We start from the raw sequence: 18,648 nt of genomic DNA on the forward strand, positions 1-18,648 counted from the left end.
AGTAAAGTTCTGTGGTGACATGTACTGCTGCGAGTTTGGTAACTCTCTCATATGGTATGTCGACTAGAATGAATCACAGCTATTGGATAATTCGATTTTTCAGTTATTGTTTTATGTAAATCAATTCTGATTCTGTAATTTTCTTGTACTTTACCGCTGATGATAGCCATCGTGGGATTACATTTCAGCAAGATAGGGCCCGTTCACACACGGCGAGATTTTCTACTGCTTGTCTTCGTGCTTGCCAAATCCTGCCTCGGCTAGCAATTTAGCCGGGTCTCTCCCCAACTGAGAGCGAGGAGATGACAGAGAGTCGTTTACCTTAGATCAGTCGCAGTCATCCTGGTCGCTCTCGCTCACTAGTGGCCGTTCCAGCCGCACGGGATTAGCCGAGCGGTCTGTGGTGCTGCAGTCATGGACTGTGCGGCTGATCCCGGCGGAGGTTCGAGTCCTCACTCGGGCATGGTTGTGTGTGTTAGTCCTTAGGATAATTTATTTTAAGTAGTGCGTAAGCTTATGGACTGATGACCTTAGCAGTTAAGTCCCATAAGATTTCACACACAATTGAATTTATTTATTTTTTTTTTTTTTTTTTTTTTTCCAGCTTTCGTAGTGGGCGGTAGGAGTTTTGAAAACAATTTCATTGGATTTTCCTAAGGTTTTCACAAAGTTTTCCTAGGTAATTATTATAATACATTTTAAGTTGCCGTAACTCTCCTTTATATATTTTATGAAGTTACTTTCCTATTCTACAAATTACCATTACTTTGGAACAGGAAAGCAGCTAGGAAATTTTTTTACTGCAAAGATACAAAAGCGGACGATAGGTAAAAAGGGTTGACTACCCCTGCATTACATGATCAGCAGACTAGTCCAAATACTACCTCCACACTGTTTGAAAAATAAATGCAGGCGATAATGTTTATGACGAGTCACTTGTCGGATGGGACATGCTTGGTGCTATTCGAGAGTTGGCGGTACTCAGAAGCTGACAATCAGGCTGTGTAGAATGTCCAGGATTAAATTCCATGCGACACCGTTGTTGGCAGTCCGTGAGCTAGATCCGTATGTTAAGCTCGTTAAGTTCCGGTACCACAGTTCATCTTCTCACTTCCTTTTATTCCATACTCACCTACAGTACAAAAACACTCATACGTCACCCACACTTTACAAATACGCATTAGCACTTTACTGACAGATCATAGGAAACCAAAAGCAAACTGCCTCTACTAGTAGACTGTCCAGGACAATGCGACATTCCAGCCTTGTATCCAACATATCAAGGAAACACCAATTTAGTACTGGATGGAAGTGTTGCGGGTAAAAATTGTAGAGGAAGAGCAAGAGATGATTACAGAAAGTAGGTTCAAATGAATGTAGTTTGCAGTAGTTGTTCGCATATGAAGAAACTTGCAGACGGTAGTGTACCGTGAACAGCTGCATCAAGCCAGTCTTCGGACTGAAGGCAAAAACAATAGCAGCAACAAGAACAATAACAACAACATCTAGCAATAAGTGAAAAGTGTGGTAACATGTTCAACGATAGATGTTAAGCAATGTCTGCTTTGTGATAACTACAGAAGTCAGTGATCGCAGAGATATTTGAGGTACCTACCTCCTCCGCAGAGAGGGCCATTGCGGCTGGCAGCGTCGGAACTGGTGTTGTACTTGTCAATCCAGTCCCCGCCAGATGTGGTGCTTGCATATTGTCAGCTTTAGTCATCTGGATTCCTGTCGTAGAAACTGTCGTAGGAACTGTAGAACTGACTTGTTTCGGGGGGAGAATAGTTATAGTCTTTTGTATGGACGTCTTGTCAACGCTGTCCCTGCCTAGGCTACCAGGGCTTTCATGCCAGGTACTTGTTTTGGGGGGAGGTGGACTTGCCCCTCCTGTCACCATCGACTGTGGTGCTTGCGTATTGTCAGCTCTAGCCATCTGGTGCGCTGTCGCAGAAACTGTCGTAGGACCTGTAGAACTGCCTTGTTTCTGAGGGAGACTGGGTAGAGTCTTTGGAACTGTAGTCTTGTCAACACCGTCGCTGTCTAGGACACCAGGGCTGTCATGCCAGCTACTTGTTTTGGGGGGAGAGGGAGTTGTGTCGTTGCCCATACTGTGTTCTTTTGGCAGATCACTAAATTCTGCGGCCACCGTGCCTGTATCATTAACAATGTCATTGGTGACTGGAGCACGCGTACTGACAGTCCAGCTACTAACACGATAGATGCTATCAAGAGTGTTATAATCCTCTGAAGTCTTGAATGGAGTGGCGCTAGGACTGGGGACTTCCGTCGAATTGAGCATCGTAAAGTTGGTACCAGTGACGCTGTGTGTCACGTCCACAGCGCTGATGAAACTAGACATGTTGGCGTCCACGTTCTTAGGTATGATAGGGGTCGAAATATTGAACTGGACGGTATACTTAGTCTCAATGTCGATGCCACTGGTACTGGTGTTGTTGGGAACGTACAGCTCTGTCCTATTGACACTTGGGGTGGTGAACAGTCGGGGACCATGAGAGCTAATGTCCCCAGTGACGAGGCTGTCAGTGTAGTTTGCCGTCGGGACGCCGAGGGCGCTGACGCCGTCGCTCCCGCAGTAGCTGGCGGCAGACGGGCCTCCGGTCTGCTGCCGCGCGCGGCTGCGTGCCATGCCCACGATGGCGATGTTGATGTTGATGCGCAGCATGTAGTTGATGGCGAAGCCGCAGAAGGTGAGGTACCACAGCACATCGCGGGCCGACAGCCACCCTGAAACGGGAACATCTATGTTACCAGACGGCTAACGCTGTTCGTGATTCTTGTTGCACGATCCCAGCTGCAGGTTGCCTATCTAGCGGCTTCCAAGGGCAACACAAGTTTGACTTTCTGTATGATTATTAACCGAATTTAAAAATTTAAAGTACTATCGTAATCTAATGATTAGGAGGAATAATCTTATGTTAAACGATAAGCACAGTTAGACAAATACACTCCGAGCCAAAAAAACGGCGCACCGCGGAGTTATGCAAATTGGTCAGAAACTGCTATTGATAGTCGGCCGCTGTGGCGGAGCAGCTCTAGGCGCTTCAGTCAGGGACCGCGCGACTGCTACGATCGCAGATTCGAATCCTGTCTCAGGCATGGTTGTGTGTGATGTCCTTAGGTTAGTTAGGTTTAAGTAGTTCTAAGTTCTAGGGGACTGATGACCTCAGATGTTAAGTCCCATAATGCTCAGAGCCATTTGAACCATTTTTTCCTATTCATACATGAAAATTCAAAATTTTAAACTTTGGCGGCGTATGGATGAATGTGTGACGCTGCAGCACAATTGCTCCTTGCAGCTGGCAAGGATAGTAAACAGGGGACATATCCAGAATGAGATTTTCACTCTGCAGTGGAGTGTGCGCTGATATGAAACTTCCTGACAGATTAAAACTGTGTGCTGGACCGAGACTCGAACTCGGGAACTTTGCCTCTCGCGGGAAAGTGCTCTACCAGCTGAGCTACCCAAGCACGACTCAAGACCCCTCCTCACAGCTTCAATTCTGCCAGTACCTCGTCTCCTACCTTCCAAACTTCACATATATCGTCACCAGGGTATAAAATATTCGCGAATTTCATTTTGTGCACTTAGTTGGACAGTATCTACGCCTCGCACACAGGCGCCTGAACAATACATGCAGATGTCAACATTTGGAAGAGGACGTGTAGTTGAGCTAACAGCGCCCCTTGCGCCAACTACCATTGACCTCTGGACAACATCAAGCCCGTTTGCAGTGGTGTCGCGCACATTCGACCTGGAATCTCATTATCTGGAGTAGAATTGTCTTCAGTGATGAGTCTCGCTTCGAAGTGAGCCCCGCTGACCACCGAAGACGGGTCTGGAGACGCCCCAGACAGCTGTGGGAGACCAGTCTGACTGTCGCCCGCCATATGGTGTTGAAGTCGTTTAGTAAATTTCGTGCTTTAGTTTTCAACTGACGTTTATTATTCTTTCTAGTGAAATATTTCAGTAAAATTTTCATTCAATGTTTTAACTTCGCTCAGTGCTACAGTGGCCGATTTAATTTTTTGGTTTTAGCTAATAATTGTGTGAAGTTTTGCTGGTATTGGTATTGGCTGTGTTGTAGTAGTATTAATACAAGTAGGTGCTTTCTTAGTAGGCAGAGAATTTCGAGACCATTATTGTTAGTTCTTACATAGTTCTTCTGGTGTAACTGAACTTTGGTAACGTAGACGTATAGTTTTTTTTTCAGTAACTGTAAAATTTTAGCATGAGTGAGAAGTGTAGGCTCTGTCGTAGGTTTGTGAGTAGTGGATTAAGCTGTGGGATTTGTTCAAAGTATTTTCATTGGGGGGAATGCAGTGGGGAACCCAGTGGTCATTTTAGGGAAATCCTCTCCTGGGAATGTAGAATCTGTAGTAGAAACAAGTTATTAGAGGAGCAGGAGCGTAAGGTCTGTGCCCTTCAGGTGTCGTTACAATGCGCAAAGGAGGAACTAGATAGGTTGAGGAGGGTGAAGGGTGGTGGGGAATGGGAACTGGCAGTTGGTAAGAAGGTATCTAGGAAGAGGAGGTATTCAGACAGTTTTACTTTGTATACATGCAATAGATACGACCAACTGTCAGAGTTGAGTGGAGAGGAGCCTCGTGTAGCTATAGATGTAGGGAACCTGCAGCAGTCCTCAGTAGTTAGGAGGCCTAGGTTAGTTGCAAACTCTAGCAGTAAGAAGGTTCTGCTGCTAGGTAGTTCCCACGGTAGAGGTATGGGCCAGCAGTTGCAGGAAGTGTTGGGGAGTGAGTACCAGGTCACCAGCATTGTGAAGCCTAGTGCAGGGTTGGCTCAGGTGACTGAAAGCATAGAGAGTTATGTAAGAATTTTACGAAGGAGGCCCAGGTAGTGATAGTGGGTGGAGCAGGGAACAGTCTCGATAGGGACGGGGAATATGATGTCAGTAGTGACTTGGTTAAGATAGCTACTCAACCTGGTGGCACTAATGTGCATTTCGTGCAAATGTTTCAGCGTCATGATCGGTCTCACCTTAATGCGGCTGTTAGGCGCGTTAACGTGGGGCTGGGGAGGGCACTGATGGCGGAGGGCATGGATCACATCTCAGTGGTGCCAGTTGGGTCTATCAGTAGATGGGGTTTCACTAGGCATGGCCTGCACCTCAATAGGTATGGGAAGGGGAGGCTGGCTAAGCTTATAGGTGACAGTGTAGTGGGTGGTGGTGGTGGTGGTGGTGGTGGTGGTGGTGGTGGTGGTAGTGGTGTCACTCATGGAAAAACTCCTGTAATAGTTGGTGTTAGAGCTGCACCTTTTTTAGATTGAAGTCAGCTGATAGGTATACCTGCTCAAAGGAAGTCCCTCTACCTAAGGGCTCACCTTCAGAGGATGTAATGTTTCCAAGTAGAAAAGGAATTAGCATATTTCATCAAAATGTAAGAGGTATTAAAGATAAAGTTAGTGAACTGCTAATAAATGATAACTCGGAAATTATTGGTATATCAGAGCACCACTTGAATAATTTGATAATTCAGAGGCTTTCTTTACCAGGCTACAGATTAGCTGGCTGTTTCTCAAGGAGTTCCTTGCGGGGTGGGGGAGTGGCTCTGTACGTAAAAAACAGTATTTCATTTGAGTCCATAGACGTATCACGACACTGCACTGAACAGATATTTGAAAGTTGTGCAGCATTAGTTGAATTTAGTGAAACTAAACTTCTGATTGTTGTTGTTTATAGATCCCCTAACTCTGACTTCAGAGCATTTTTGCTTAAGTTAGTGGGGGTTCTTGATTCACTTTGTAGGAAGTGCCAGAAAGTAGTTATATGTGTTGACTTCAATATTAATTTTGTATATGATTGTGCAAGAAAAAGGTTGTTGGTAGATCTCCTAAATTCATATGATCTGATGCAAACTGTGTTTTTTCCAACTAGGGTGCAGGGGAACAATAGCACAGTCATAGACAATATTCTTATTCATTCTTAATTGCTTGATGGGCATTCTGTTAGTAAAAGAGTGAATGGCCTTTCAGACCATGATGCACAAATTTTAACACTAAAAGGCTTTTGTACTCAAACCAATATCATATTAAATACAAACTAAGTAGGAAAATTAATCCAACAGCAAGAGAGAGTTTTTTAAAACTTGTCAAGGAACAAGAGTGGCAAGATGTTTATAGTGCCGATAATATATATGATAAATACAGTGCTTTCCATAAGACATTTCTCATGCTCTTTGAGAGTTGCTTTCCATTAGAACATTCTAAACGGGGCGCTAGCAGTAATGGACAGCCCAGATGGCTGACTAGTTGGATAAGAATATCATGAAGAACAAAGCGGGAATTATATCAAAATGCTAGAAGTAGTCGCAATCAAGCTACAGTAGCCCATTATAAACGGTATTGTATGGTGCTTAAAAATGTTATTAGCAAGGCAAAGAGTATGTGGTACGCAAATAGAATAGTTAATTCACAGGATAAAATTACAACCATATGGTCAGTTGTGAAGGAAGTATCTGGTCAGCAGAACAAGGTCGATGATATAAAGTCACTTTGCAGTAATAATATTTCTGTTACTGATAAATCAGATATATATACAGTATTTAACAATCATTTTCTGAGCATTGCTGGTGAATTAAATAAAAATTTAGTTTCTACAGGAAATCATATAAATTTCTTAGCAAATGCCTTTCCGAGATTGATGTCTGAAATACTCCCCTGTGATACAGACAAAAGGGAGATTGAGTCAATAATTAAATCACTGAAGACTAAGGACTCTCATGGTTATGATGGAGTGTCTAGCAGAATATTAAAGTACTGTTCTGCACATGTTAGCACTGTATTAAGCCATATTTGTAATTTTTCCTTTAGGAATGGTCAGTTTCCTGAGCGATTAAAGTACTCAGTAGTAAAGCCGCTTTATAGAAAGGGAGTAAGGGATAATGTAGATAATTTTAGACCTATTTCTATGCCATCAATGTTTGCAGAAGTTATCGAAAATGCTGTGTATGTAAGGTTAATTGATCATTTTATATCACACGATTTGCTATCAAATGTACAGTTCGGCTTTAGAAGTCGTTTATCAACTGAAAATGCTATATTCTCTTTTTTCTGTGAGGTACTGGATGGGCTAAACAAAAAGTTTCGAACGCTTGGCGTATTTTTTTTATTTAACTAAGGCATTTGACTGTGTTGATCACAAAATATTGCTCCAGAAGTTGGACCATTACGGAATAAGGGGAGTAGCTCACAATTGGTTCACCTCTTACTTTAGCAACAGGCAGCAAAAGGTCATTATTCACAATGTTGATAACGGCTGTGATGTGGGATCTGAGTGGGGTACTGTCAAGTGGAGGGGTGCCCCAGGGATCAGTGTTGGGGCCACCCCTGTTCCTTATGTATATAATGATATGCCCTCTAGTACTATGGGTAACTCTAAAATATTTCTGTTTGCTGATGACACTAGCTTGGTAGTAAAGGATGTTGCGTGCTACATTGACTCGGTTTCAAATTGTGCAGTACATGACCTCAGTTCAGGGCTAGTAGAAAATAAACTAACGTTAAATCACAGTAAGACGCAGTTTATACAGTTTCTGACACATAATTCAACAAGACCTGCCGTTTTAATCTCGCAGAACGGGCACATGATTAGTGAAACTGAACAGTTCAAATTTCTAGGTGTTCAGATAGATAGTAAGCTGTCGTGGAAAGCCCACGTTCAGGATCTTGTTCAAAGACTTAATACTGCCATTTTTACTATTCGAACGGTATCAAAAGTGAGTGATACTTTGACGCGTAAATTAGTCTACTTTGCTTATTTTCATTCACTTATGTCGTATGGTATTATATTTTGGGTAACTCTTCCCATTCTAGCAGGATATTTTTGGCTCAGAAACAGGCGGTTCGGGTAATAAGTGGTGTGCGTTCACGAACCTCTTGTCGACCTCTGTTCACGAGTCTGGGTATTTTGACACTGGCCCCTCAATATGTATATTCCTTATTGTTGTTTCTTGTTACCAATATTAGTTTATTCCCAAGAATAAGCCGCATTCACTCGGTTAATACTCGGCAGAAATCAAACCTCCATTTGGATCGGACTTCCTTAACTCTTGTGCAAAAAGGTGTGCAATATACTGCTGCATCCATTTTCAATAAGCTGCCACTGGAATTCAAAAATCTTAGCAGTAATCCACGCTGTTTCAAATCTAAACTGAAGAGTTTCCTCATGGGTCACTCATTCTATTCTGTCCATGAGTTCCTTAAAAAATTAAGCTGATTCTTATTGTATTGCTGATAGCGTTTACTTAAACTTATGGACTGACTTTTTTTCACGTTCATGAACATTTATTTTTATCTGTTATTACTTTTATGTTGTAATTTCATGTACTGACACGTTCCATGACCTTGGATATTTGCTCCTCAATTTGGTCCTACGGAACTTGACGTGTAAATAAATAAATAAATAAATGGCCCGACAACTGTGTGTGATGGTCTGGGGTGCTAGTTCACTTCACAGCATGACCCATTTGGTTGTCATCGCGAGACTCTTACAGCACAACGGCACGTCGACGATAAATTGCGGACCGTTTTGTCGCCCTTCACGACAAGCTATTCTGGGATTACATTCGGCAAGCCAATGCCCGCCTGTATGGTGAGAGTTTCTACAGCTTGTCCCCTTGTTTGCCAAACCCTATCTTGATCAGCAAGGTTGCCGGATCTCCCCACCTGTGAAGATGTGGAGCATTATGGGCAGGGCCCTCAAACCACCTCGGGATTTTGACGATCAACCGCCCCTATTGGACAGAATTTAGTACAATATGCCTCAAGAGGACATCCAACATCTCTATCAGTCAGTGGCAAGACGATTAAGGGTCAGTGGTGGACGAATGCGTTATTCACTTGATCATATTGTGAAATTCATTCTCCTGAATGTTCTCCAGTTTGTCTGAAATTGTGGTCATTTGTTTGTCTGTACATGTACAAAAAAACTGTAGATTTCTGTCGCATTTGGGTAATTTCTTCGTGGTGCGTCGTCTTTTTGTGTGTCTTGCAGTATATTACACTTAGAAATTGTGTATGTGCCTTGAGACGGTGTGCTGCCCGCTGTGGCCGAGCGGTTCTAGGCGCTTCAGTCCGGAACCGCGCTGCAGATACGGTCGCAGCTTCGAATACTGCCTCGGGCATGGATGTGTGTGATGTCCTTAGATTTGTTAGGTTTAAATAGTTCTAAGTCTGTGGGACTGATTACCTCAGATGTTAAGTCCCATAGTGCTCAGAGCCATTTGAACCATCTTCTCTGCCTCGTGATGACTGGGTGTTGTGTGATGTCCTTAGGTTAGTTAGGTTTAAGTAGTTCTAAGTTCTAGGGGACTGATGACCATAGATGTTAAGTCCCATAGTGCTCAGAGCCATTTGAACCATTTTTGAACCATCTTGAGACGGTGTAACCTAGGGTGCGCATATTATCCAGACTATATGCATCCAGTATTTTAGAATTTCAGAGACTTCCAACAAACTTGACACATGTCAAACGTTTACGAACCTTTTATCGCTTACGCCTGCTACAAAATGATGAAAGCAAAAATGGTTATCGCTTACTACATTTTCACTGATCATGCAGTAAAACTTCAGCATCAAGCATAACGTTTTAATTAACTACTTCTTTACTAACAACTTTATTCCCGAAACTTCCTGGCAGATTAAAACTGTCTGACGGACCGAGACTCGAACTCGGGACCTTTGCCTTTCGTGGGCAAGTGCTCTACCAAGCACGACTCACGTCCCGTCCCCACAGCTTTACTTCTGCCAATACCTCGTCTCCTGCCTTCCAAACTTAACAGAAGCTCTCCTGCGATCACTTGCAGAACTAGCACTCCTGAAAGAAAGGCATGTCTCCGCAATATCCTTCTGAGAGGTAGGAGACGAGGTGTTGGCAGAAGTAGAGCTGTGAGTAGGGGGTGTGAGTCGTGCTTGGGTAGCTCAGATGGCAGAACACTTTCCCGCGAAAGGCAAAGGTCCCGAGTTCGAGTCTCGGTCCGGCACACAGTTTTAATCTGCCAGGAAGTTTCATATCAGCGCACACTCCGCTGCAGAGTGAAAATCTCATTCTGGAACTTTATTCCCAACACATTTTGCAGACAAGTGCCCACGTATACCATTGAATGTACCTGCAAAATTATATCCTTCTACTATATGGTTCAGGAGCCATGACGTCATAAACATCAAGCTGTATTAAAAGCTAGTTTCTGCTTAAAACGGAGCGTAAATTACTCAGGCTATGTTCATACAGTATTTGATAATGAAAGCACTTAGCGACTTCCTACAAATGTTAAACATAATTTCAAATCTTTTCTCAACTTTTTTCCTCACTTACATGCTTAATATCAAATATTTAACACATTTGTGAAGTAATAACAAGTTTGAAGCTACTTTGTGCACATGAGTTGGATTGATTACAGACTCAGTGTTTACTGATTCTACGCTGAAACAGTTCATCAAACACCTACAACATCTAAGTTCAATAATCGACCACCTTGCTATGGACAAATAAATAATTTTATCTTGAAGCAATAAAATTTTTTCTTAATGCTTGTTGGGTGTAATTTTCTGCTTACAAGTTCTTTTAAATGTCACTATTCCCAGTAGGTTTCCTGGTGTTTTCGGGATGAAAAAATGACCCATGCTTCCTCCAGTCTTCTCTTTAGCTTTTCTCTTGAGGAAATCTCGTAGACGGGAACGGGGCATGGGTGCCGCTACTTCATGTTCCTCTTACCCAGCATACGAACAGTAGTCACTCTCATCAATATACGGGGTGATCAGAAACAGTCTGAAAAGCTTGCAGGGATATTGCGGGCTAGCTTGTGCTGAAAAGTAATAGTTAATGAAAAATTCCATACGTCGCGCTGTTTACGATTTAATTAGCATTGAAATTAGCCAATGAGGTAACCAGCACACCAGCGCGCAGTAAAATGTGGTAATGCACAGACATCTATTGGTCTGTCAGTCACCACTTGTTGAAATACTCATTACCAGTTAAAATGTGCCTTTTTTAGGAAGCAAAAAATTTAAGCTTGGCGAGCAAAAGCTACGTTTGTTCGGTCTGAGGAAATCAAACGAGGAACACTTTTGGCGACACAGTCTCTGGCACACTGCTTGAATTTGCGTGCAATAACTTCAATGCTAATTAAACGGCGGAAGGTATCGAATTTTTACTAACAATTATCGGTACAATTTACCCTACAACACCCTTGAAAGCATTTCAGAGTCTTTCTTGCCACCCTGTATTTGTAACGGAATCCCCAAACGCAGTGTTTCGTACCTCTCAAATATCTGCACCTGGTATGTCTGCCCATGACGTAATTTTCATGACGTACTCATTATAATATAGCAGAAAGAAACCACAACTGACTAAATAACGGGACTTCAAACGCATTAATTTTTTATCTGAACTTGCAACTGAGGCTCAAGGGGTAGTTTGGTGGACGTCTTCTATTCCCCTCTCTGACATAAACGAAAAACTTCATTGATTTGCTAACAAACGTACTGTACTATATCACAAATATGCTTCTCTGGTGACTGAAAAATAAGAAGGAAACCTGCACCTTGTAACTGAAGAACTAAAACAGCTCATGAATCTGAGAGACGCTGCACATCGGGCATGGAAACTGCGCCCCATTCCTGGTTCAAATGGTTCAAATGGCTCTGAGCACTATGCGACTTAACTTCTGAGGTCATCAGTCGCCTAGAACTTAGAACTAATTAAACCTAACTAACCTAAGGACATCACACACATCCATGCCCGAGGCAGGATTCGAACCTGCGACCGTAGCGGTCACGCGGTTCCGGACTGAAGCGCCTTGAGCCGCACGGCCACACCGGCCGGCGCCCCATTCCTGAAAATAATATTGCTTATAAGCACAAACGTAAAAGAGTCTGTCATGGTGTGAGAAATGCCGAACTCAGGCATGCTCATACATTAACCGACAACAGAAATGGACCAGCTGCCCTATGGAAAAACCTGAATGGGCTTGGTACAGGAAAAGTCAAAACTGCAGCTCATCCTATTCTCCCAGTCGAAGAACTGAACCGGTACTTCTCATTACCCAGAACAACAACTGAATTGCAAACGAAACAGGGACTCATTGACTACCTCATGGGGGGTAAACGACTGTAGACACGAAAAATTCTATCTAAAGCATTTTACCAGCAATACCGTCAAAAAAACCATCATGCGTATCAGACCAGCATCTACTGAACACGATGGCATCACAGTTCAAATGATGAAGCTTGTTATTGACCCAGTACTGCCCATTATAACAGATATCTTCAACCACTCCTTAACCATAAGTGTTTTCCCTGAAGCCTGAAAACAGGAACTAGTTAAACCACTACCTAGAAAGGACATTGCCACAGAACCCTGCCGTTTCAGAAGACAGTTAATGACACAAACAACAATAATGATAACCATAGTCCCTGTACGCACTCGTTACCCTGTACGCACTCGTTACCCTTGTATGTCCTTCTTTCCAACCTGATCTTCGTCATTCCCCAGTACTCTTAGCTGGTGCAGTTTCCTAACATTTCCTTTCCCCAGAACTCGCTATATCAGAAAACATCTTTTTTGGACACCTATAAATTCTTTTTATATCTGCCACTATTACTATTATTATTATTATTATTGTTATTATTATTATTAGTGTTATAGTTATTATTAGTGGCAGCAGGGCAGCAGCAGCAGATGGAGAAGTACTGCCAGTATTCACTTTATTAGTTCATAGTCAGTACTATTTACTCACATTTAATACTATTTGTCATACTGAAATTGTTAATGCTTAGATAACTATAACGTAAAAACGTACCAAATGTATGAAATCTTGGCCCGATATGAGAGACTGCCTGATGGCCCTAATTAGATCAGGTTAAACAAATAAATAAATAAAAATAAATAAATTTCCAACAGCGTGCAATAAACCGTCAGTTTTGAAAGGCATGTCCTTTCCCCTTCATTATATGTCCGTGTCTGTTGTGACACAGATAGCCAACTACTCTACTCTACAGTCCGAACAAGTATCCGATATCAACATTCTTTGAAGAAGTGTAGACTCACAGCATGTTGTCGCCTGCTAGCGTTTCAAGGTCTACTTGTTTGCTTTCAGCAGTGCAACACGTGAACATCCGGCTAGTCTCGCCATTTTTGAGAGACTCTTTCCCAGTTGTCAGGCTATTACAGCCTTCCCTTCTGCAGAGTAACTAGAATCAGTGGCTGCCACCATTCACTGCTGACGGAGTTAGACGAAATATATCTTTGTGTCCCTGTCCAACCTAGGCGTTCTCTTTTAATGATATAGTAGGTATTCAACGTTTAGACTGAGATCCCGTTACCAATAACAAGTACATAATTGACTGTGCTAATATATCAAGTCATTTGTTTATGCTAATGAGAGAGGACAGAAAGATAGGACAACTCGTAAAACATATGTTCTCCGTTCCAACGTCATACTAATGTTCCCCGCTCCATTTCCATGACAGATTTAGAGGAAAATTGGTCAGGTTTCCTCAACACGATGATTTCTGTATCTTTGTTTGTCATTATCTCCATGAGGAACGACTGCAAAGACGAATAAAAAAACTGTTAACGCTTGGTGTAACCGGCACATCCAGTCAAGTGAAGCTTGAGGAACAAGCAAACAGCAGCGCTCGGCGTTGAACAGAAAACACTTGTTGATCCGGCTTCCTGACGTAACCTTTTGTGAAACGGTGCCAGTAAATATTTACTGGTTCTTGTTAAGCACTTGCTGACAAATTGCCTGTGCCCGTGAAGGTCGTATAATCATGCAGCGCCGGTAGGCCACATAAATGACGAGTACCGCTTCTTAGCGATTTGCTTTGTTCACGCAAAAATGCCGAACAAGGTGGTGCAACGCGAAAAATTTGGACTCCTAGAACAGCTGACCCAAAACCCCCAGGTTTGTATTTAGGTGCCGGCCGCGGTGGCAGAGCGGTTCTAGGCGCTTCAGTCCGGAAGTGCATGACTGCTACGGTCGCAGGTTCGAATCCATAAAATGTCCATCATTCCTGTAAAACTGGATAATGGATGAATAAAACTACTACTACTATTTCGGAGGAGAGAGAATACCTTTGAAAATTATTCATATACGCATTTAACAATAAAATGTTTTGAAGGTGTGTTGTTAGGTCACGTCATGTTCGTCTCCAAATACTTCTTACACAATCCCTTTTTTGAGATATCAGGTGAACTTGTAACATAATTCTATCAATCTAGCAGTGCTTTTATAGAAAGGAAATCGATTGCGATCAATCGATCGCTCTATTTGAAACATATTTGTTCGCAGGAAAACTGCTTTGTTCGTCAAAACCTACATTCTTTGTAGTAAAAGTTGTTTACTGATGTAACATAACAGACTGTTTTGCCCGTGCAGAAAATTGCTTGGAATTATCTCTCCTCTTTCATAGTCAGTCCTCTACCCATATTTACTTTTACTGTTTTTTTCGTGTAGTTAAAGTTTTCTTATTTGGTTTCTCTTCTTGAAATCATTTCCAGCTTTGCCAATAAGTACTGCAAGTCTGAACCACCTCTTATTCGCAATAGATTTCGTAGCGGATTGATTCCATCATTTAATCTTGCAAAGCCTGGTAGGAGAACAATGGTTCATTTTGACACTTTCCTAAGAAAGCCCTCTGAAGCGACTGATGTATTTCAATCGCAGCAGGAGGCAAAAAAGCCTCGCTTTAGACAACTAGTTCCACTTAAAAGACGATGTTTCAATTTCTATAGCAAATAGAAAAAAATAGCAACACCAAAAAGGTGTCGTTAGAGGTAAACGAAAGTTGGTAAGCGTATTTCTACATCTGAAAGATGATGTCCATTCACATTTCGTGCCAATCGCTTAAGAGCAGAGCTAGTATCATCACTGTGAGGATGCAAATAAGGTTCACATTAAACACCCGTTAGTTATCTTTGATACTGAAGTTGGGCAGTTGATGTTAGTCGAGAATGCGTTTAAAGCGATAAAGACGCCGTAATCAACATCTCACTAAGTCTGAACGAAGTCGTGTTGTAGAGCTACGAGGAGGTGGATGTTTCTTCTGCAATACTGCAGAAAGACTTGGCAGGAATGTAGCCCCTACACATGACTGCTGGCAGTGGTGGTCACTAGAATGTACGGTTGCAAGACGACCGGGCTCCGGACGGCCACGTGAGAGGAAAGACCATCGTATTCGGCGTATGACTCCGACGCATTATACAGCATCTACAGCAGTAATTTGAGCAGCAGTGTCGGCCGGTGTGGCCGAGCGGTTCTAGGCACTTCAGTCTGGAACCGCGCGACCGTGACGGTCGCAGCTTCGAATCCTGCCTCGGGCATGGGTGTGTGTGATGTCCTTAGGTTAGTTAGGTTTAAGTGGTTGTAAGTTCTAGGGGACTGATGACCACAGATGTTAAGTCCCATAGTGCTCAGAGCCATTTTTTTTAGCAGCAGTTGATACTGCAGTGACACAACGAACTGCTACAAATCGGTTAGTTCAAGGACAGCTCCGAGCCAGATGCCCTGTAGCGAGCATTGCAGTGACCGCAAACCAGCACCATTTGCGATTTCAGTGGTGTCAAGCGAGAGACCATTGGAGGACAGGTTGGCGGGCTGTTGCTTTTTGTTATGAAAGCTGGTTCTGCCTCGGTGCCAATGATGGCCGAGTGTTGGTTAGGAGGAGGCCTGTATACGTGTTAGACACCCTGGACCTACAACTGACGTTATTGTCTGGGCTGCGATTTCGTATGAGAGCAAGAGCACTCTCGTGGTTATCGCATGCATCCTGACTGCAAACCTGTACGCCAGTTTGGTGATTGGACCTGTTGTGCTACCATTCATGAACAGCTTGCCAAGGGAGTTTTTCAACACAATAACGCTCGCCCACATACCGGTGTTGTAACCCAACATGCTCTACAGATATGTTGCGTTGCCGTGCTCAATGACCAGATCTGTCTCTAATCGAGCACATGTGTAGGACATCACGAGTCGACACTCCTGCATCATCCATTAACAGCATTAAGCGTCCCTCTATTGACGGACCAAGCGCAACAAGCTTGGAACGCCAGCCCACAAACAGACATGCAGCACTTGTAGAACACAATGATTGCACGTTTGTATGCTCGCATTGAACATTCTGTCGGTTACACCGGTTATTAATTCACCAGCATTTCACATTTGCAATGGCTTATCTCGCTTTTTGTCCGCAGCTCGTGGTCTCCCGGTAGCGTTCTCGCTTACCGAGCACAGCGTCCCGGGTTCGATTCCCAGCGGGGTCAGGGATTTTTCACCTGCCTCGAGATGACTGGGTGTTGTTGTGTCGTCTTCATCATCATGTTTCATCCAAATTATGGTCGGAGTAAGGCAATGGCAAACCATTAGGACCTTGCCTAGTACGGTGGTGCGAGTCTCCCGCATCGTCCCCTACACCCTGTTACGGAGTATGGGACTTCATCATCGTCTCGCTTTTACATTAACCTGTGATGTTGCAGTGTTAATCATTTAAATATGTTATCCAGACGAACGTATTCCAGAAATTGCGTTGCTCTAGATTAATTTTTTTGATATCCCGATTTTTTTCCGGTAGTGTGTTTTGTTTTATCCGTATCAAAAACTGATGTACGAGGTGCATTCAAGTTCTAAGGCCTCCAATTTTTTTTCTCCGGACTGGAAAGAGATAGAAACATGCGCATTGTTTTAAAATGAGGCCGCGTACATTGTCAATATGTCCCAGAGATGGCAGCACCGTACGGCAGATGGAATTTTACTGCCAGCGGCGAGAATGAGAACTGTTTTAAATACTTAAAATGGCGACGTTTTCCTTACTTGAACAGCGTGCAATCATTCGTTTTCTGAATTTGCGTGGTGTGAAACCAATTGAAATTCATCGACAAAATGGTTCAAATGGCTCTGAGCACTATGGGACTTAACATCTATGGTCATCAGTCCCCTAGAACTTAGAACTACTTAAACCTAACTAACCTAAGGACAGCACACAACACCCAGCCATCACGAGGCAGAGAAAATCCCCGACCCCGCCGGGAATCGAACTCGGGAACCCGGGCATGGGAAGCGAGAACATTACCGCACGACCACGAGATGCGGGCAATTCATTGACAGTTGAAGAAGACATGTGGTGATGGAGTTATGGATGTGTCGAAAGTGCGTTCGTGGGTGTGACAGTTTAATGAAGGCAGAACATCATGTGACAACAAACCGAAACAACCTTGGGCTCGCACAAGCCGGTCTGACGACATGATCGAGAAAGTGGAGAGAATTGTTTTGGGGGATCGCTGAATGACTGTTGAACAGATCGCCTCCAGAGTTGGCATTTCTGTGGGTTCTGTGCACACAATCCTGCATGACGACCTGAAAATGCGAAAAGTGTCATCCAGGTTGGTGCCACGAATGCTGACTGACGACCACATGGCTGCCTGTGTGGCATGTTGCCAAGCAATGTTGACGCACAATGACAGCATGAATGGGACTTTCTTTTCGTCGGTTGTGACAATGGATGAGACGTGGATGCCATTTTTCAATCCAGAAACAAAGCGCCAGTCAGCTCAATGGAAGCACACAGATTCACCGCCACCAAAAAAATTTCGGGTAACCGCCAGTGCTGAAAAAATGATGGTGTCCATGTTCTGGGACAGCGAGGGCGTAATCTTTACCCATTGCGTTCCAAAGGGCACTACGGTAACAGGTGCATCCTAGAAAAATGTTTTGAAGAACAAATTCCTTCCTGCACTGCAACAAAAACGTCCAGGAAGGGCTGCGCGTGTGCTGTTTCACCAAGACAACGCACCCGCACATCGAGATAACGTTACGCAACAGTTTCTTCGTGATAACAACTTTGAAGTGATTCCTCATGCTCCCTACTCACCTGACCTGGCTCCTAGTGACTTTTGGCTTTTTCCAACAATGAAAGACACTCTCCATGGCCGCACATTCACCAGCCGTGCTGCTATTACCTCAGCGATTTTCCAGTGGTCAAAACAGACTCCTAAAGAAGCCTTCGCCGCTGCCATGGAATCATGGCGTCAGCGTTGTGAAAAATGTGTACGTCTACAGGGCGATTACGTCGAGAAGTAACGCCAGTTTCATCGATTTCGGGTGAGTAGTTAATTAGAAAAAAAATCGGAGGCCTTAGAACTTGAATGCTCCTCGTATATATGGTCGGAATAAGGCGTAAGTGAACATGCACTTGAGGTGGAATAAGGGAGGAGCTACAGACCTGATCTTGCGGAGGGAGCCGCCGGCAGCAGGCGCCGTGTTTCGGGGTCGCGCCGGAGGCGCAGCGCGGACATCACCTCGCGGGGCTGCGCGTCCTCATCACCAGGCACCAGACCCTGCCACACCACTACTCTGTGCGCCGCGTTACGAGCGGTCAGAGACGGCGGCCGCGCTGACCCGGGTCACCGCTGCCCGATCATAAACGCCGGCGAATGGCCTCCCTGCCGAATCCTCTACGCCGCACTGCCTCCGCGAATAATTTGAAATGATCTGTGGTGTGCTTACTGTAAGACCTTCGGTACACACACCACCAGATTATTTGACTTGTCGCTCTAACGAAGTAGGCGAGTGTCAGCAATATGTCTCGTGGTCTTATCGTGGCGTGTTTAT

At 43.8% G+C, this 18,648-nt stretch overlaps 1 protein-coding gene across 1 annotated transcript in view; it reads right to left on the bottom strand.

The window, feature by feature from the left end:
* LOC124775695 overlaps positions 1 to 18,648 on the bottom strand; it is a 139,052-nt gene that overhangs the window by 95,113 nt on the left and 25,291 nt on the right. Inside the window, exons 2-3 of the mRNA XM_047250522.1 lie at positions 18,260 to 18,390; positions 1,616 to 2,748 (exon numbers count right to left, since the gene is read on the bottom strand). Coding sequence (XP_047106478.1) covers positions 1,616 to 2,748; positions 18,260 to 18,390 — 1,264 coding nt within the window. The remainder of the gene's footprint in view (positions 1 to 1,615; positions 2,749 to 18,259; positions 18,391 to 18,648) is intronic.

The sequence above is a fragment of the Schistocerca piceifrons genome, chromosome 2 (genome assembly GCF_021461385.2).
Source record: "Schistocerca piceifrons isolate TAMUIC-IGC-003096 chromosome 2, iqSchPice1.1, whole genome shotgun sequence".
In the NCBI taxonomy this organism is placed as follows: domain Eukaryota; kingdom Metazoa; phylum Arthropoda; class Insecta; order Orthoptera; family Acrididae; genus Schistocerca; species Schistocerca piceifrons.